The sequence below is a fragment of the Petromyzon marinus genome, chromosome 75 (genome assembly GCF_048934315.1).
Source record: "Petromyzon marinus isolate PM22_M1 ecotype Great Lakes invasive population chromosome 75, UKy_Petmar_22M1.pri1.0, whole genome shotgun sequence".
Classification (NCBI taxonomy): domain Eukaryota; kingdom Metazoa; phylum Chordata; class Hyperoartia; order Petromyzontiformes; family Petromyzontidae; genus Petromyzon; species Petromyzon marinus.
The window spans coordinates 6,535,544-6,548,874 of NC_133741.1; the positions used below are offsets into that span (position 1 = coordinate 6,535,544).

The window sequence follows — 13,331 nt, forward strand, 5'->3', positions numbered from 1 at the left end:
CTAGAGTTAACACGAGGTCTAGAGTTAACACTAGAGTTAAGAATAGGTTTAAAGTTAACACGAGAGTTAACCTAGGTCTAGAGTTAAGACGAAGTCTTGAGTTAACACGAAGTCTAGAGTTAACTCGAGGCCTAGAGTTAACAATCAGGGCGACCGACGCCATGTCTACGGTCGCCACGGAGACCTAGGCGACCGACGCCATGTCCACGGTCGCCACGGAGACCTAGGCGACCGACGCCATGTCTCCGGTCGCCACGGAGACCTAGGCGACCGACGCCATGTCTACGGTCGCCACGGAGACCTAGGGGGCGGAGGCGTGGTTCCGGTTGCCGGGGAGACCAGGGTACAGGTAGAGGTCACGGCAGAGGGTGCTGGAGTACTCGGACATCTCTTTGCAGCGGTGGTACTCCGAGCCAGGGGCATAGGCCTCTCTCTCCTTGATGAGGCTGTTAATCTAACGGGGGGAGAGACACATGGTGGGCGGGGTTAGTGGGTCTCTGTGTGAGTGAGTGTGGTGAGTGTGGTGAGTCTGTGGGTCTCTGTGTGAGTGAGTGTGTGGGTCTGTGGGTCTCTGTGGGGTGAGTGTGGTGAGTCTGTGGGTCTCTGTGTGGTGAGTCTGTGGGTGTCTGTGTGGTGAGTCTGTGGGTGTCTGTGTGGTGAGTGTGGTGAGTCTGTGGGTCTCTGTGTGGTGAGTCTGTGGGTCTCTGTGTGAGTGAGTCTGTGGGTCTCTGTGTGGTGAGTCTGTGGGTCTCTGTGTGGTGAGTCTCTGGGTCTCTGTGTGGTGAGTCTGTGGGTCTCTGTGTGGTGAGTCTGTGGGTCTCTGTGTGGTGAGTCTGTGGGTCTCTGTGTGTGGTGAGTCTGTGGGTCTCTGTGTGATGAGTCAATGGGTCTCTGTGTGGTGAGTCTGTGGGTCTCTGGGTCTCTGTGTGGTGAGTCTATGGGTCTCTGTGTGGTGAGTCTGTGGGTCTCTGTGTGGTGAGTCTGTGGGTCTCTGTGTGTGGTGAGTCAGTGGGTCTCTGTGTGGTGAGTCTGTGGGTCTCTGTGTGGTGAGTCTGTGGTTCTCTGTGTGGTGAGTCTATGGGTCTCTGTGTGATGAGTCTATGGGTCTCTGCGTGGTGAGTCTGTGGCTCTCTGTGTGATGAGTCTGTGGGTCTCTGTGTGATGAGTCTGTGGGTCTCTGTGTGATGAGTCTGTGGGTCTCTGTGTGGTGAGTCTGTGGGTCTCTGTGTGGTGAGTCTGTGGGTCTCTGTGTGGTGAGTCTGTGGGTCTCTGTGTGGTGAGTCTGTGGGTCTCAGTGTGGTGAGTCTATGGGTCTCTGTGTGGTGAGTCTATGGGTCTCTGTGTGATGAGTCTATGGGTCTCTGTGTGGTGAGTCTGTGGGTCTCTGTGTGAGTGAGTCTGTGGGTCTCTGTGTGGTGAGTCTGTGGGTCTCTGTGTGGTGAGTCGGTGGGTCTCTGTGTGATGAGTCTGTGGGTGTCTGTGTGGTGAGTGTGGTGAGTCTGTGGGTCTCTGTGGGGTGAGTCTGTGGGTCTCTGTGTGGTGAGTCTGTGGGTCTCTGTGGGGTGAGTCTGTGGGTCTCTGTGTGGTGAGTCTGTGGGTCTCTGTGTGGTGAGTCTGTGGGTCTCAGTGTGGTGAGTCTATGGGTCTCTGTGTGGTGAGTCTATGGGTCTCTGTGTGATGAGTCTATGGGTCTCTGTGTGGTGAGTCTGTGGGTCTCTGTGTGAGTGAGTCTGTGGGTCTCTGTGTGGTGAGTCTGTGGGTCTCTGTGTGGTCAGTCTGTGGGTCTCTGTGTGGTGAGTCTATGGGTCTCTGTGTGGTGAGTCTGTGGGTCTGTGTGTGAGTGAGCTGTGGGTCTCTGTGTGGTGAGTCTGTGGGTCTCTGTGTGAGTGAGTGTGTGGGTCTGTGGGTCTCTGTGGGGTGAGTGTGGTGAGTCTGTGGGTCTCTGTGTGGTGAGTCTGTGGGTGTCTGTGTGGTGAGTCTATGGGTCTCTGTGTGGTGAGTCTGTGGGTCTCTGTGTGGTGAGTCTGTGGGTCTCTGTGTGGTGAGTGTGGTGAGTCTGTGGGTCTCTGTGTGGTGAGTCTGTGGGTCTCTGTGTGATGAGTCTGTGGGTCTCTGTGTGGTGAGTCTATGGGTCTTTGTGTGGTGAGTCTATGGGTCTCTGTGTGGTGAGTCTGTGGGACTCTGTGTGGTGAGTCTGTGGGTCTCTGTGTGGTGAGTCTATGGGTCTTTGTGTGGTGAGTCTATGGGTCTCTGTGTGGTGAGTCTGTGGGTCTCTGTGTGGTGAGTCTGTGGGTCTCTGTGTGGTGAGTCTGTGGGTCTCTGTGTGATGAGTCTGTGGGTCTCTGTGTAGTGAGTGTGGTGAGTCTGTGGGTCTGTGTGTGGTGAGTCTGTGGGTCTCTGTGTGGTGATGAGTCTATGGGTCTCTGTGTGTTGATGAGTCTATGGGTCTCTGTGTGATGAGTCTATGGGTCTCTGTGTGATGAGTCTGTGGGTCTCTGTGTGATGAGTCTGTGGGTCTCTGTGTGGTGAGACTGTGGGTGTCTGTGTGGTGAGTCTGTGGGTCTCTGTGTGATGAGTCTGTGGGTCTCTGTGTGGTGAGTCTGTGGGTCTCTGTGTGGTGAGTCTGTGGGTCTCTGTGTGGTGAGTCTGTAGGTCTCTGTGTGGTGAGTCTGTGGGTCTCTGTGTGGTGAGTCTGTGGGTCTCTGTGTGGTGAGTCTGTGGGTCTCTGCGTGGTGAGTCTGTGGGTGTCTGTGTGGTGAGTCTATGGGTCTCTGTGTGGTGAGTCTGTGGGTCTCTGTGTGGTGAGTCTGTGGGTCTCTGTGTGGTGAGTCTGTGGGTGTCTGTGTGGTGAGTCTGTGGGTCTCTGTGTGGTGAGTCTGTGGGTCTCTGTGTGATGAGTCTGTGGGTCTCTGTGTAGTGAGTGTGGTGAGTCTGTGGGTGTCTGTGTGGTGAGTCTGTGGGTCTCTGTGTGGTGATGAGTCTATGGGTCTCTGTGTGGTGAGTCTGTGGGTCTCTGTGTGATGAGTCTGTGGGTCTCTGTGTGTTGATGAGTCTATGGGTCTCTGTGTGATGAGTCTGTGGGTCTCTGTGTGATGAGTCTGTGGGTCTCTATGTAGTGAGTCTGTGGGTCTCTGTGTGGTGAGTCTACAGGTCTCTGTGTGGTGAGACTGTGGGTGTCTGTGTGGTGAGTCTGTGGGTCTCTGTGTGATGAGTCTGTGGGTCTCTGTGTGGTGAGTCTGTGGGTCTCTGTCTGGTGAGTCTGTGGGTCTCTGTGTGAGTGAGTCTGTGGGTCTCTGTCTGGTGAGTCTGTGGGTCTCTGTGTGGTGAGTCTGTGGGTGTTTGTGTGGTGAGTCTGTGGGTCTGTGTGTGGTGAGTCTGTGGGTCTCTGTGTGGTGAGTCTCTGTGGGTCTCTGTGTGGTGAGTCTATGGGTCTCTGTGTGGTGAGTCTATGGGTCTCTGTGTGGTGAGTCTGTGGGTCTCTGTGTGGTGAGTCTGTGGGTCTCTGTGTGGTGAGTCTGTGAGTCTCTGTGTGGTGAGGCTGTGGGTCTCTGTGTAATGAGTCTGTGAGTCTCTGTGTGATGAGTCTGTGGGTCTCTGTGCGAGCGATGAGTCTGTGGGTCTCTGTGTGGTGAGTCTGTGGGTCTCTGTGTGGTGAGTCTGTGGGTCTATGTGTGGTGAGTCTGTGAGTCTCTGTGTGATGAGTCTATGGGTCTCTGTGTGGTGAGTCTGTGGGTCTCGGTGTGGTGAGTCTATGGGTCTCTGTGTGGTGAGTCTGTGGGTCTCGGTGTGGTGAGTCTGTGGGTCTCTGTGTGGTGAGTCTGTGGGTCTCTGGGTCTCTGTGTGGTGAGTCTGTGGGTCTCTGTGTAGTGAGTGTGGTCAGTCTGTGGGTCTCTATGTGGTGAGTCTATGGGTCTCTGTGTGGTGAGTCTGTGGGTCTCTGTGTGGTGAGTCTGTGGGTCTCTGTGTGATGAGTCTGTGGGTCTCTGTGTGGTGAGTCTGTGGGTCTCTGTGTGATGAGTCTGTGGGTCTCTGTGTGATGAGTCTCTGGGTCTCTGTGCGGTGAGTCTGTGGGTCTGTGTGTTGTGAGTCTGTGGGTCTCTGTGTGGTGAGTCTGTGAGTCTCTGTGTGGTGAGTCTATGGGTCTCTGTGCGAGCGATGAGTCTGTGGGTCTCTATGTGGTGAGTCTGTGAGTCTCTGTGTGGTGAGTCTGTGAGTCTCTGTGTGGTGAGTCTGTGAGTCTTTGTGTGGTGAGTCTGTGGGTCTCTGTGTGGTGAGTCTGTGAGTCTCTGTGTGGTGAGTCTGTGGGTCTCTGTGTGGTGAGTCTGTGGGTTACTGTGTGATGAGTCTGTGGGTCTCTGTGTGGTGAGTCTGTGAGTCTCTGTGTGATGAGTCTGTGAGTCTCTGTGTGATGAGTCTGTGAGTCTCTGTGTGGTGAGTCTGTGGGTCTCTGTGTGGTGAGTCTGTGAGTCTCTGTGTGGTGAGTCTGTGAGTCTGTGTGGTGAGTCTGTGAGTCTCTGTGTGGTGAGTCTATGGGTCTCTGTGTGGTGAGTCTGTGGGTTACTGTGTGATGAGTCTGTGGGTCTCTGTGTGGTGAGTCTGTGAGTCTCTGTGTGATGAGTCTGTGAGTCTCTGTGTGATGAGTCTGTGAGTCTCTGTGTGGTGAGTCTGTGGGTCTCTGTGTGATGAGTCTGTGGGTCTCTGTGTGGTGAGTCTGTGAGTCTCTGTGTGGTGAGTCTCTGGGTCTCTGTGTGGTGAGTCTGTGAGTCTCTGTGTGATGAGTCTGTGAGTCTCTGTGTGATGAGTCTGTGGGTCTGTGTGTTGTGAGTCTGTGAGTCTCTGTGTGATGAGTCTGTGCGTCTCTGTGTGATGAGTCTGTGAGTCTCTGTGTGATGAGTCTGTGCGTCTCTGTGTGATGAGTCTCTGGGTCTCTGTGCGGTGAGTCTGTGAGTCTCTGTGTGATGAGTCTGTGAGTCTCTGTGTGATGAGTCTCTGGGTCTCTGTGCGGTGAGTCTGTGGGTCTGTGTGTTGTGAGTCTGTGGGTCTCTGTGTGGTGAGTCTGTGAGTCTCTGTGTGGTGAGTCTATGGGTCTCTGTGCGAGCGATGAGTCTGTGGGTCTCTATGTGGTGAGTCTGTGAGTCTCTGTGTGGTGAGTCTGTGAGTCTCTGTGTGGTGAGTCTATGGGTCTCTGTGCGAGCGATGAGTCTGTGGGTCTCTATGTGGTGAGTCTGTGAGTCTCTGTGTGGTGAGTCTGTGAGTCTCTGTGTGGTGAGTCTGTGAGTCTGTGTGGTGAGTCTGTGGGTCTCTGTGTGGTGAGTCTGTGAGTCTCTGTGTGGTGAGTCTGTGGGTCTCTGTGGGTGAGTCTGTGAGTCTCTGTGTGATGAGTCTGTGAGTCTCTGTGTGATGAGTCTGTGAGTCTCTGTGTGGTGAGTCTGTGGGTCTCTGTGTGAGTGAGTCTGTGAGTCTCTGTGTGGTGAGTCTGTGGGTCTCTGTGTGGTGAGTCTGTGGGTCTCTGTGTGGTGAGTCTGTGGGTCTCTGTGTGGTGAGTCTGTGGGTCTCTGTGTGGTGAGTCTGTGGGTCTCTGTGTGAGTGTATGAGTCTCTGTGTGGTGAGTCTGTGAGTCTCTGTGTGGTGAGTCTGTGGGTCTATGTGTGATGAGTCTATGAGTCTCTGTGTGATGAGTCTGTGAGTCTCTGTGTGGTGAGTCTATGAGTCTCTGTGTGAGTGAGTCTGTGAGTCTCTGTGTGGTGAGTCTGTGAGTCTCTGTGTGATGAGTCTGTGGGTCTCTGTGTGGTGGGTCTGTGGGTCTCTGTGTGGTGAGTCTGTGGGTCTCTGTGCGAGCGATGAGTCTGTGGGTCTCTGTGTGGTGAGTCTGTGGGTCTCTGTGTGGTGAGTCTGTGGGTCTCTGTGTGATGAGTCTGTGGGTCTCTGTGTGGTGAGTCTGTGGGTCTCTGTGTGGTGAGTCTGTGGGTCTCTGTGTGGTGAGTCTGTAGGTCTCTGTTTGGTGAGTCTGTGGGTCTCTGTGTGGTGAGTCTGTGGGTCTCTGTGTGGTGAGTCTGTGGGTCTCTGCGTGGTGAGTCTGTGGGTGTCTGTGTGATGAGTCTGTGGGTCTCTGTGTAGTGAGTGTGGTGAGTCTGTGGGTCTGTGTGTGGTGAGTCTGTGGGTCTCTGTGTGGTGATGAGTCTATGGGTCTCTGTGTGATGAGTCTGTGGGTCTCTGTGTGATGAGTCTGTGGGTCTCTGTGTGGTGAGACTGTGGGTGTCTGTGTGGTGAGTCTGTGGGTCTCTGTGTGATGAGTCTGTGGGTCTCTGTGTGGTGATGAGTCTATGGGTCTCTGTGTGTTGATGAGTCTATGGGTCTCTGTGTGATGAGTCTGTGGGTCTCTGTGTGATGAGTCTGTGGGTCTCTATGTAGTGAGTCTGTGGGTCTCTGTGTGGTGAGTCTACAGGTCTCTGTGTGGTGAGACTGTGGGTGTCTGTGTGGTGAGTCTGTGGGTCTCTGTGTGATGAGTCTGTGGGTCTCTGTGTGGTGAGTCTGTGGGTCTCTGTCTGGTGAGTCTGTGGGTCTCTGTGTGAGTGAGTCTGTGGGTCTCTGTCTGGTGAGTCTGTGGGTCTCTGTGTGGTGAGTCTGTGGGTGTTTGTGTGGTGAGTCTGTGGGTCTGTGTGTGGTGAGTCTGTGGGTCTCTGTGTGGTGAGTCTCTGTGGGTCTCTGTGTGGTGAGTCTGTGGGTCTCTGTGTGGTGAGTCTGTGAGTCTCTGTGTGGTGAGGCTGTGGGTCTCTGTGTAATGAGTCTGTGAGTCTCTGTGTGATGAGTCTGTGGGTCTCTGTGCGAGCGATGAGTCTGTGGGTCTCTGTGTGGTGAGTCTGTGGGTCTCTGTGTGGTGAGTCTGTGGGTCTATGTGTGGTGAGTCTGTGAGTCTCTGTGTGATGAGTCTATGGGTCTCTGTGTGGTGAGTCTGTGGGTCTCGGTGTGGTGAGTCTATGGGTCTCTGTGTGGTGAGTCTGTGGGTCTCGGTGTGGTGAGTCTGTGGGTCTCTGTGTGGTGAGTCTGTGGGTCTCTGGGTCTCTGTGTGGTGAGTCTGTGGGTCTCTGTGTAGTGAGTGTGGTCAGTCTGTGGGTCTCTATGTGGTGAGTCTATGGGTCTCTGTGTGGTGAGTCTGTGGGTCTCTGTGTGGTGAGTCTGTGGGTCTCTGTGTGATGAGTCTGTGGGTCTCTGTGTGGTGAGTCTGTGGGTCTCTGTGTGATGAGTCTGTGGGTCTCTGTGTGATGAGTCTCTGGGTCTCTGTGCGGTGAGTCTGTGGGTCTGTGTGTTGTGAGTCTGTGGGTCTCTGTGTGGTGAGTCTGTGAGTCTCTGTGTGGTGAGTCTATGGGTCTCTGTGCGAGCGATGAGTCTGTGGGTCTCTATGTGGTGAGTCTGTGAGTCTCTGTGTGGTGAGTCTGTGAGTCTCTGTGTGGTGAGTCTGTGAGTCTCTGTGTGGTGAGTCTGTGGGTCTCTGTGTGGTGAGTCTGTGAGTCTCTGTGTGGTGAGTCTGTGGGTCTCTGTGTGGTGAGTCTGTGGGTTACTGTGTGATGAGTCTGTGGGTCTCTGTGTGGTGAGTCTGTGAGTCTCTGTGTGATGAGTCTGTGAGTCTCTGTGTGATGAGTCTGTGAGTCTCTGTGTGGTGAGTCTGTGGGTCTCTGTGTGGTGAGTCTGTGAGTCTCTGTGTGGTGAGTCTGTGAGTCTGTGTGGTGAGTCTGTGAGTCTCTGTGTGGTGAGTCTATGGGTCTCTGTGTGGTGAGTCTGTGGGTTACTGTGTGATGAGTCTGTGGGTCTCTGTGTGGTGAGTCTGTGAGTCTCTGTGTGATGAGTCTGTGAGTCTCTGTGTGATGAGTCTGTGAGTCTCTGTGTGGTGAGTCTGTGGGTCTCTGTGTGATGAGTCTGTGGGTCTCTGTGTGGTGAGTCTGTGAGTCTCTGTGTGGTGAGTCTCTGGGTCTCTGTGTGGTGAGTCTGTGAGTCTCTGTGTGATGAGTCTGTGAGTCTCTGTGTGATGAGTCTGTGGGTCTGTGTGTTGTGAGTCTGTGAGTCTCTGTGTGATGAGTCTGTGCGTCTCTGTGTGATGAGTCTGTGAGTCTCTGTGTGATGAGTCTGTGCGTCTCTGTGTGATGAGTCTCTGGGTCTCTGTGCGGTGAGTCTGTGAGTCTCTGTGTGATGAGTCTGTGAGTCTCTGTGTGGTGAGTCTGTGAGTCTCTGTGTGATGAGTCTGTGCGTCTCTGTGTGATGAGTCTCTGGGTCTCTGTGCGGTGAGTCTGTGGGTCTGTGTGTTGTGAGTCTGTGGGTCTCTGTGTGGTGAGTCTGTGAGTCTCTGTGTGGTGAGTCTATGGGTCTCTGTGCGAGCGATGAGTCTGTGGGTCTCTATGTGGTGAGTCTGTGAGTCTCTGTGTGGTGAGTCTGTGAGTCTCTGTGTGGTGAGTCTATGGGTCTCTGTGCGAGCGATGAGTCTGTGGGTCTCTATGTGGTGAGTCTGTGAGTCTCTGTGTGGTGAGTCTGTGAGTCTCTGTGTGGTGAGTCTGTGAGTCTGTGTGGTGAGTCTGTGGGTCTCTGTGTGGTGAGTCTGTGAGTCTCTGTGTGGTGAGTCTGTGGGTCTCTGTGGGTGAGTCTGTGAGTCTCTGTGTGATGAGTCTGTGAGTCTCTGTGTGATGAGTCTGTGAGTCTCTGTGTGGTGAGTCTGTGGGTCTCTGTGTGAGTGAGTCTGTGAGTCTCTGTGTGGTGAGTCTGTGGGTCTCTGTGTGGTGAGTCTGTGGGTCTCTGTGTGGTGAGTCTGTGGGTCTCTGTGTGGTGAGTCTGTGGGTCTCTGTGTGGTGAGTCTGTGGGTCTCTGTGTGAGTGTATGAGTCTCTGTGTGGTGAGTCTGTGAGTCTCTGTGTGGTGAGTCTGTGGGTCTATGTGTGATGAGTCTATGAGTCTCTGTGTGATGAGTCTGTGAGTCTCTGTGTGGTGAGTCTATGAGTCTCTGTGTGAGTGAGTCTGTGAGTCTCTGTGTGGTGAGTCTGTGAGTCTCTGTGTGATGAGTCTGTGGGTCTCTGTGTGGTGGGTCTGTGGGTCTCTGTGTGGTGAGTCTGTGGGTCTCTGTGCGAGCGATGAGTCTGTGGGTCTCTGTGTGGTGAGTCTGTGGGTCTCTGTGTGGTGGGTCTGTGGGTCTCTGTGTGGTGAGTCTGTGGGTCTCTGTGTGGTGAGTCTGTGGGTCTCTGTGTGGTGAGTCTGTGGGTCTCTGTGTGTTGAGTCTGTGGGTTACTGTGTGATGAGTCTGTGGGTCTCTGTGTGGTGAGTCTATGGGTCTCTGTGTGATGAGTCTGTGGGTCTCTGTGTGATGAGTCTGTGGGTCTCTGTGTGGTGAGTCTGTGGGTCTCTGTGTGGTGAGTCTGTGGGTCTCTGCGTGATGAGTCTGTGGGTCTCTGTGTGGTGAGTCTGTGGGTCTCTGTGTGGTGAGTCTATGGGTCTCTGTGCGAGCGATGAGTCTATGGGTCTCTGTGTGAGTGAGTCTGTGGGTCTCTGTGTGGTGAGTCTGTGGGTCTCTGTGTGGTGAGTCTGTGAGTCTCTGTGTGGTGAGTCTGTGGGTCTCTGTGTGGTGAGTCTGTGGGTCTCTGTGTGGTGAGTCTGTGGGTCTCTGTGTGGTGAGTCTGTGGGTCTCTGTGTGATGAGTCTGTGGGTCTCTGTGTGGTGAGTCTTTGAGTCTCTCTGTGTGGTGAGTCTGTGGGTCTCTGTGTGGTGAGTCTGTGGGTCTCTGTGTGGTGAGTCTATGGGTCTCTGTGTGGTGAGTCTGTGAGTCTCTGTGTGAGTGAGTCTGTGGATCTCTGTGTGGTGAGTCTGTGAGTCTATGTGTGGTGAGTCTGTGGGTCTCTGTGTGATGAGTCTGTGAGTCTCTGTGTGGTGAGTCTGTGAGTCTCTGTGTGAGTGAGTCTGTGGGTCTCTGTGTGATGAGTCTGTGGGTCTCTGTGTGGAGAGTCTGTGGGTCTCTGTGTGGTGAGTCTGTGGGTCTCTGGGTCTCTGTGTGGTGAGTCTGTGGGTGTCTGTGTAGTGAGTCTATGGGTCTCTGTGTGAGTGAGTCTGTGAGTCTCTGTGTGAGTGAGTCTGTGAGTCTCTGTGTGGTGGGTCTCTGTGTGAGTGAGTCTGTGAGTCTCTATGTGGTGAGTCTATGGGTCTCTGTGTGAGTGAGTCTGTGGGTCTCTGTGTGATGAGTCTGTGGGTCTATGTGTGGTGAGTCTGTGGGTCTCTGTGTGGTGAGTCTATGGGTCTCTGTGTGGTGAGTCTGTGGGTCTCTGTGTGAGTGAGTCTGTGGGTCTCTGTGTGATGAGTCTGTGGGTCTATGTGTGGTGAGTCTGTGGGTCTCTGTGTGGTGAGTCTGTGGGTCTCTGTGTGGTGAGTCTGTGAGTATCTGTGTGGTGAGTCTATGGGTCTCTGTGTGAGTGAGTCTGTGGGTCTCTGTGTGGTGAGTCTATGGGTCTCTGTGTGGTGAGTCTATGGGTCTCTGTGTGGTGAGTCTATGGGTCTCTGTGTGGTGAGTCTATGGGTCTCTGTGTGGTGGGTCTGTGGGTCTCTGTGTGGTGAGTCTGTGGGTCTCTGTTTGGTGAGTCTGTGGGTCTCTATGTGGTGAGTCTGTGAGTCTCTGTGTGGTGAGTCTATGGGTCTCTGTGTGGTGGGTCTGTGGGTCTCTCTCTGTCTCTCGTGCGTGCTCGTGACCCTTCACCCGAACCTTGACGAGCATGTCGGCAAAGTGCGTGTCCCTGGCCTGCTCGCGAACCACCTCCACCAGCGCCTGGATGTACCACGCTCCTTTTCGTGTGTTCCTCAGCGCGGCAGTGCCTGCGTGAGTGGTGGTGGTGGTGGGTGGTGGGTGGTGGTGGTGGGTGGTGGTGGTGGTGGGGAGGGGTGGGAAGGAGTGGGTGGGGAGGAGTGGGTGGGAAGGATGAAAAAAAAACTGCCCTCAAATTTGCCCAGCCAAACTTTTCCTCCAAAAATGCCAGCGAAAAATTCCACAAAGTGACCACCAAACTGACCACCACAACGTGACCACCAAACTGACCACCAAACTGACCACCAAACTGACCACCAAACTGACCAAAAACTGACCACAAACTGACCACAAACTGACCACCAAACTGACCACAAACTGACCTCCAAACTGACCACCAAACTGACCACAAACTGACCACCACAACGTGACCACCAAACTGACCACCAAACTGACCACCAAACTGACCACCAAACTGACCAAAAACTGACCACCAAACTGACCACAAACTGACCACCAAACTGACCACAAACTGACCTCCAAACTGACCACCAAACTGACCACAAACTGACCACAAACTGACCACAAAGTGACCACCAAACTGACCACCAAACTGACCATCAAACTGACCTCCAAACTGACCACCAAACTGACCATCAAACTGACCTCCAAACTGACCACAAACTGACCACAAACTGACCACCAAACTGACCACCAAACTGACCACAAACTGACCACCAAACTGACCACCAAACTGACCACCAAACTGACCACAAACTGACCACAAAACTGACCACCAAACTGACCACAAACTGACCACCAAACTGACCACAAAGTGACCACCAAACTGACCACCAAACTGACCACCAAACTGACCACCAAACTGATCACCAAACTGACCACCAAACTGACCACCAAACTGACCACCAAACTGACCACCAAACTGACCACCAAACTGACCACAAAGTGACCACAAAGTGACCACAAACTGACCACCAAACTGACCACCAAACTGACCACAAAACTGACCACAAAGTGACCCACAAACTGACCACAAACTGACCACCAAACTGACCTCCAAACTGACCACAAACTGACCACCAAACTGACCACAAACTGACCACCAAAGTGACCACCAAACTGACCACCAAACTGACCTCCAAACTGACCACCAAACTGACCTCCAAACTGACCTCCAAACTGACCACAAACTGACCACAAACTGACCACCAAACTGACCTCCAAACTGACCATAAACTGACCACCAAACTGACCTCCAAACTGACCACAAACTGACCACAAACTGAACACCAAACTGACCTCCAAACTGACCATAAACTGACCACCAAACTGACCACCAAACTGACCACCAAACTGACCTCCAAACTGACCACCAAACTGACCACCAAACTAACCACCAAAATGACCACAAATTGACCACAAAGCGACCACCAAACTGACCACCAAACTGACCACCAAACTGACCACAAACTGACCTCCAAACTGACCACAAACTGACCACAAACTGACCACCAAACTGACCACCAAACTGATCACCAAACTGACCACCAAACTGACCACCAAACTGACCACAAACTGACCACAAACTGACCACCAAACTGACCACAAACTGACCACAAACTGACCACCAAACTGACCACAAACTGACCACCAAACTGACCATCAAACTGATCACAAAACTGACCACCAAACTGACCACACCGTGACCACAAAGTGACCACCAAACTGACCACCAAACTGACCACACCGTGACCACAAAGTGACCACCAAACTGACCACCAAACTGACCTCCAAACTGACCACCAAACTGACCACAAACTGACCACAAACTGACCACCAAACTGACCACCAAACTGACCACCAAAGTGACCACAAAGTGACCACCAAACTGACCACCAAACTGACCACAACGTGACCCACAAACTGACCACAAACTGACCACCAAACTGACCACAAACTGACCACAAACTCACCACCAAACTGACCTCCAAACTGACCACCAAACTGACCACAAACTGACCACCAAACTGACCACAAACTGACCACAAACTGACCACAAACTGACCACCAAACTGACCACCAAACTGACCACCAAACTGACCTCCAAACTGACCACCAAACTGACCACCAAACTGACCACAAACTGACCACAAACTGACCACAAACTGACCACCAAACTGACCTCCAAACTGACCACAAACTGACCACCAAACTGACCACAAACTGACCACCAAAGTGACCACCAAACTGACCACCAAACTGACCACCAAACTGACCTCCAAACTGACCACCAAACTGACCACAAACTGACCACAAACTGACCACCAAACTGACCTCCAAACTGACCATAAACTGACCACCAAACTGACCACCAAACTGACCACCAAACTGACCTCCAAACTGACCACCAAACTGACCACCAAACTAACCACCAAACTGACCACAAATTGACCACAAAGCGACCACCAAACTGACCACCAAACTGACCACCAAACTGACCACAAACTGACCTCCAAACTGACCACAAACTGACCACAAACTGACCA

The 13,331-nt window shown here is 53.0% G+C and overlaps 1 protein-coding gene across 2 annotated transcripts in view; it reads right to left on the reverse strand.

The window, feature by feature from the left end:
* Window positions 1–201: 201 nt before the first annotated feature.
* Window positions 202–13,331, reverse strand: part of LOC142907158 (caspase-2-like) — a 48,149-nt gene continuing 35,019 nt past the window's right edge. Inside the window, exons 10-11 of one of the 2 annotated variants that reach the window (XM_076056408.1) lie at window positions 10,726–10,835; window positions 202–454 (exon numbers count right to left, since the gene is read on the reverse strand). In XM_076056408.1, coding sequence (XP_075912523.1) covers window positions 302–454; window positions 10,726–10,835 — 263 coding nt within the window. In that variant the 3' untranslated portion in view covers window positions 202–301. The remainder of the gene's footprint in view (window positions 455–10,725; window positions 10,836–13,331) is intronic. The other variant, XM_076056407.1, reaches the window with a different exon arrangement.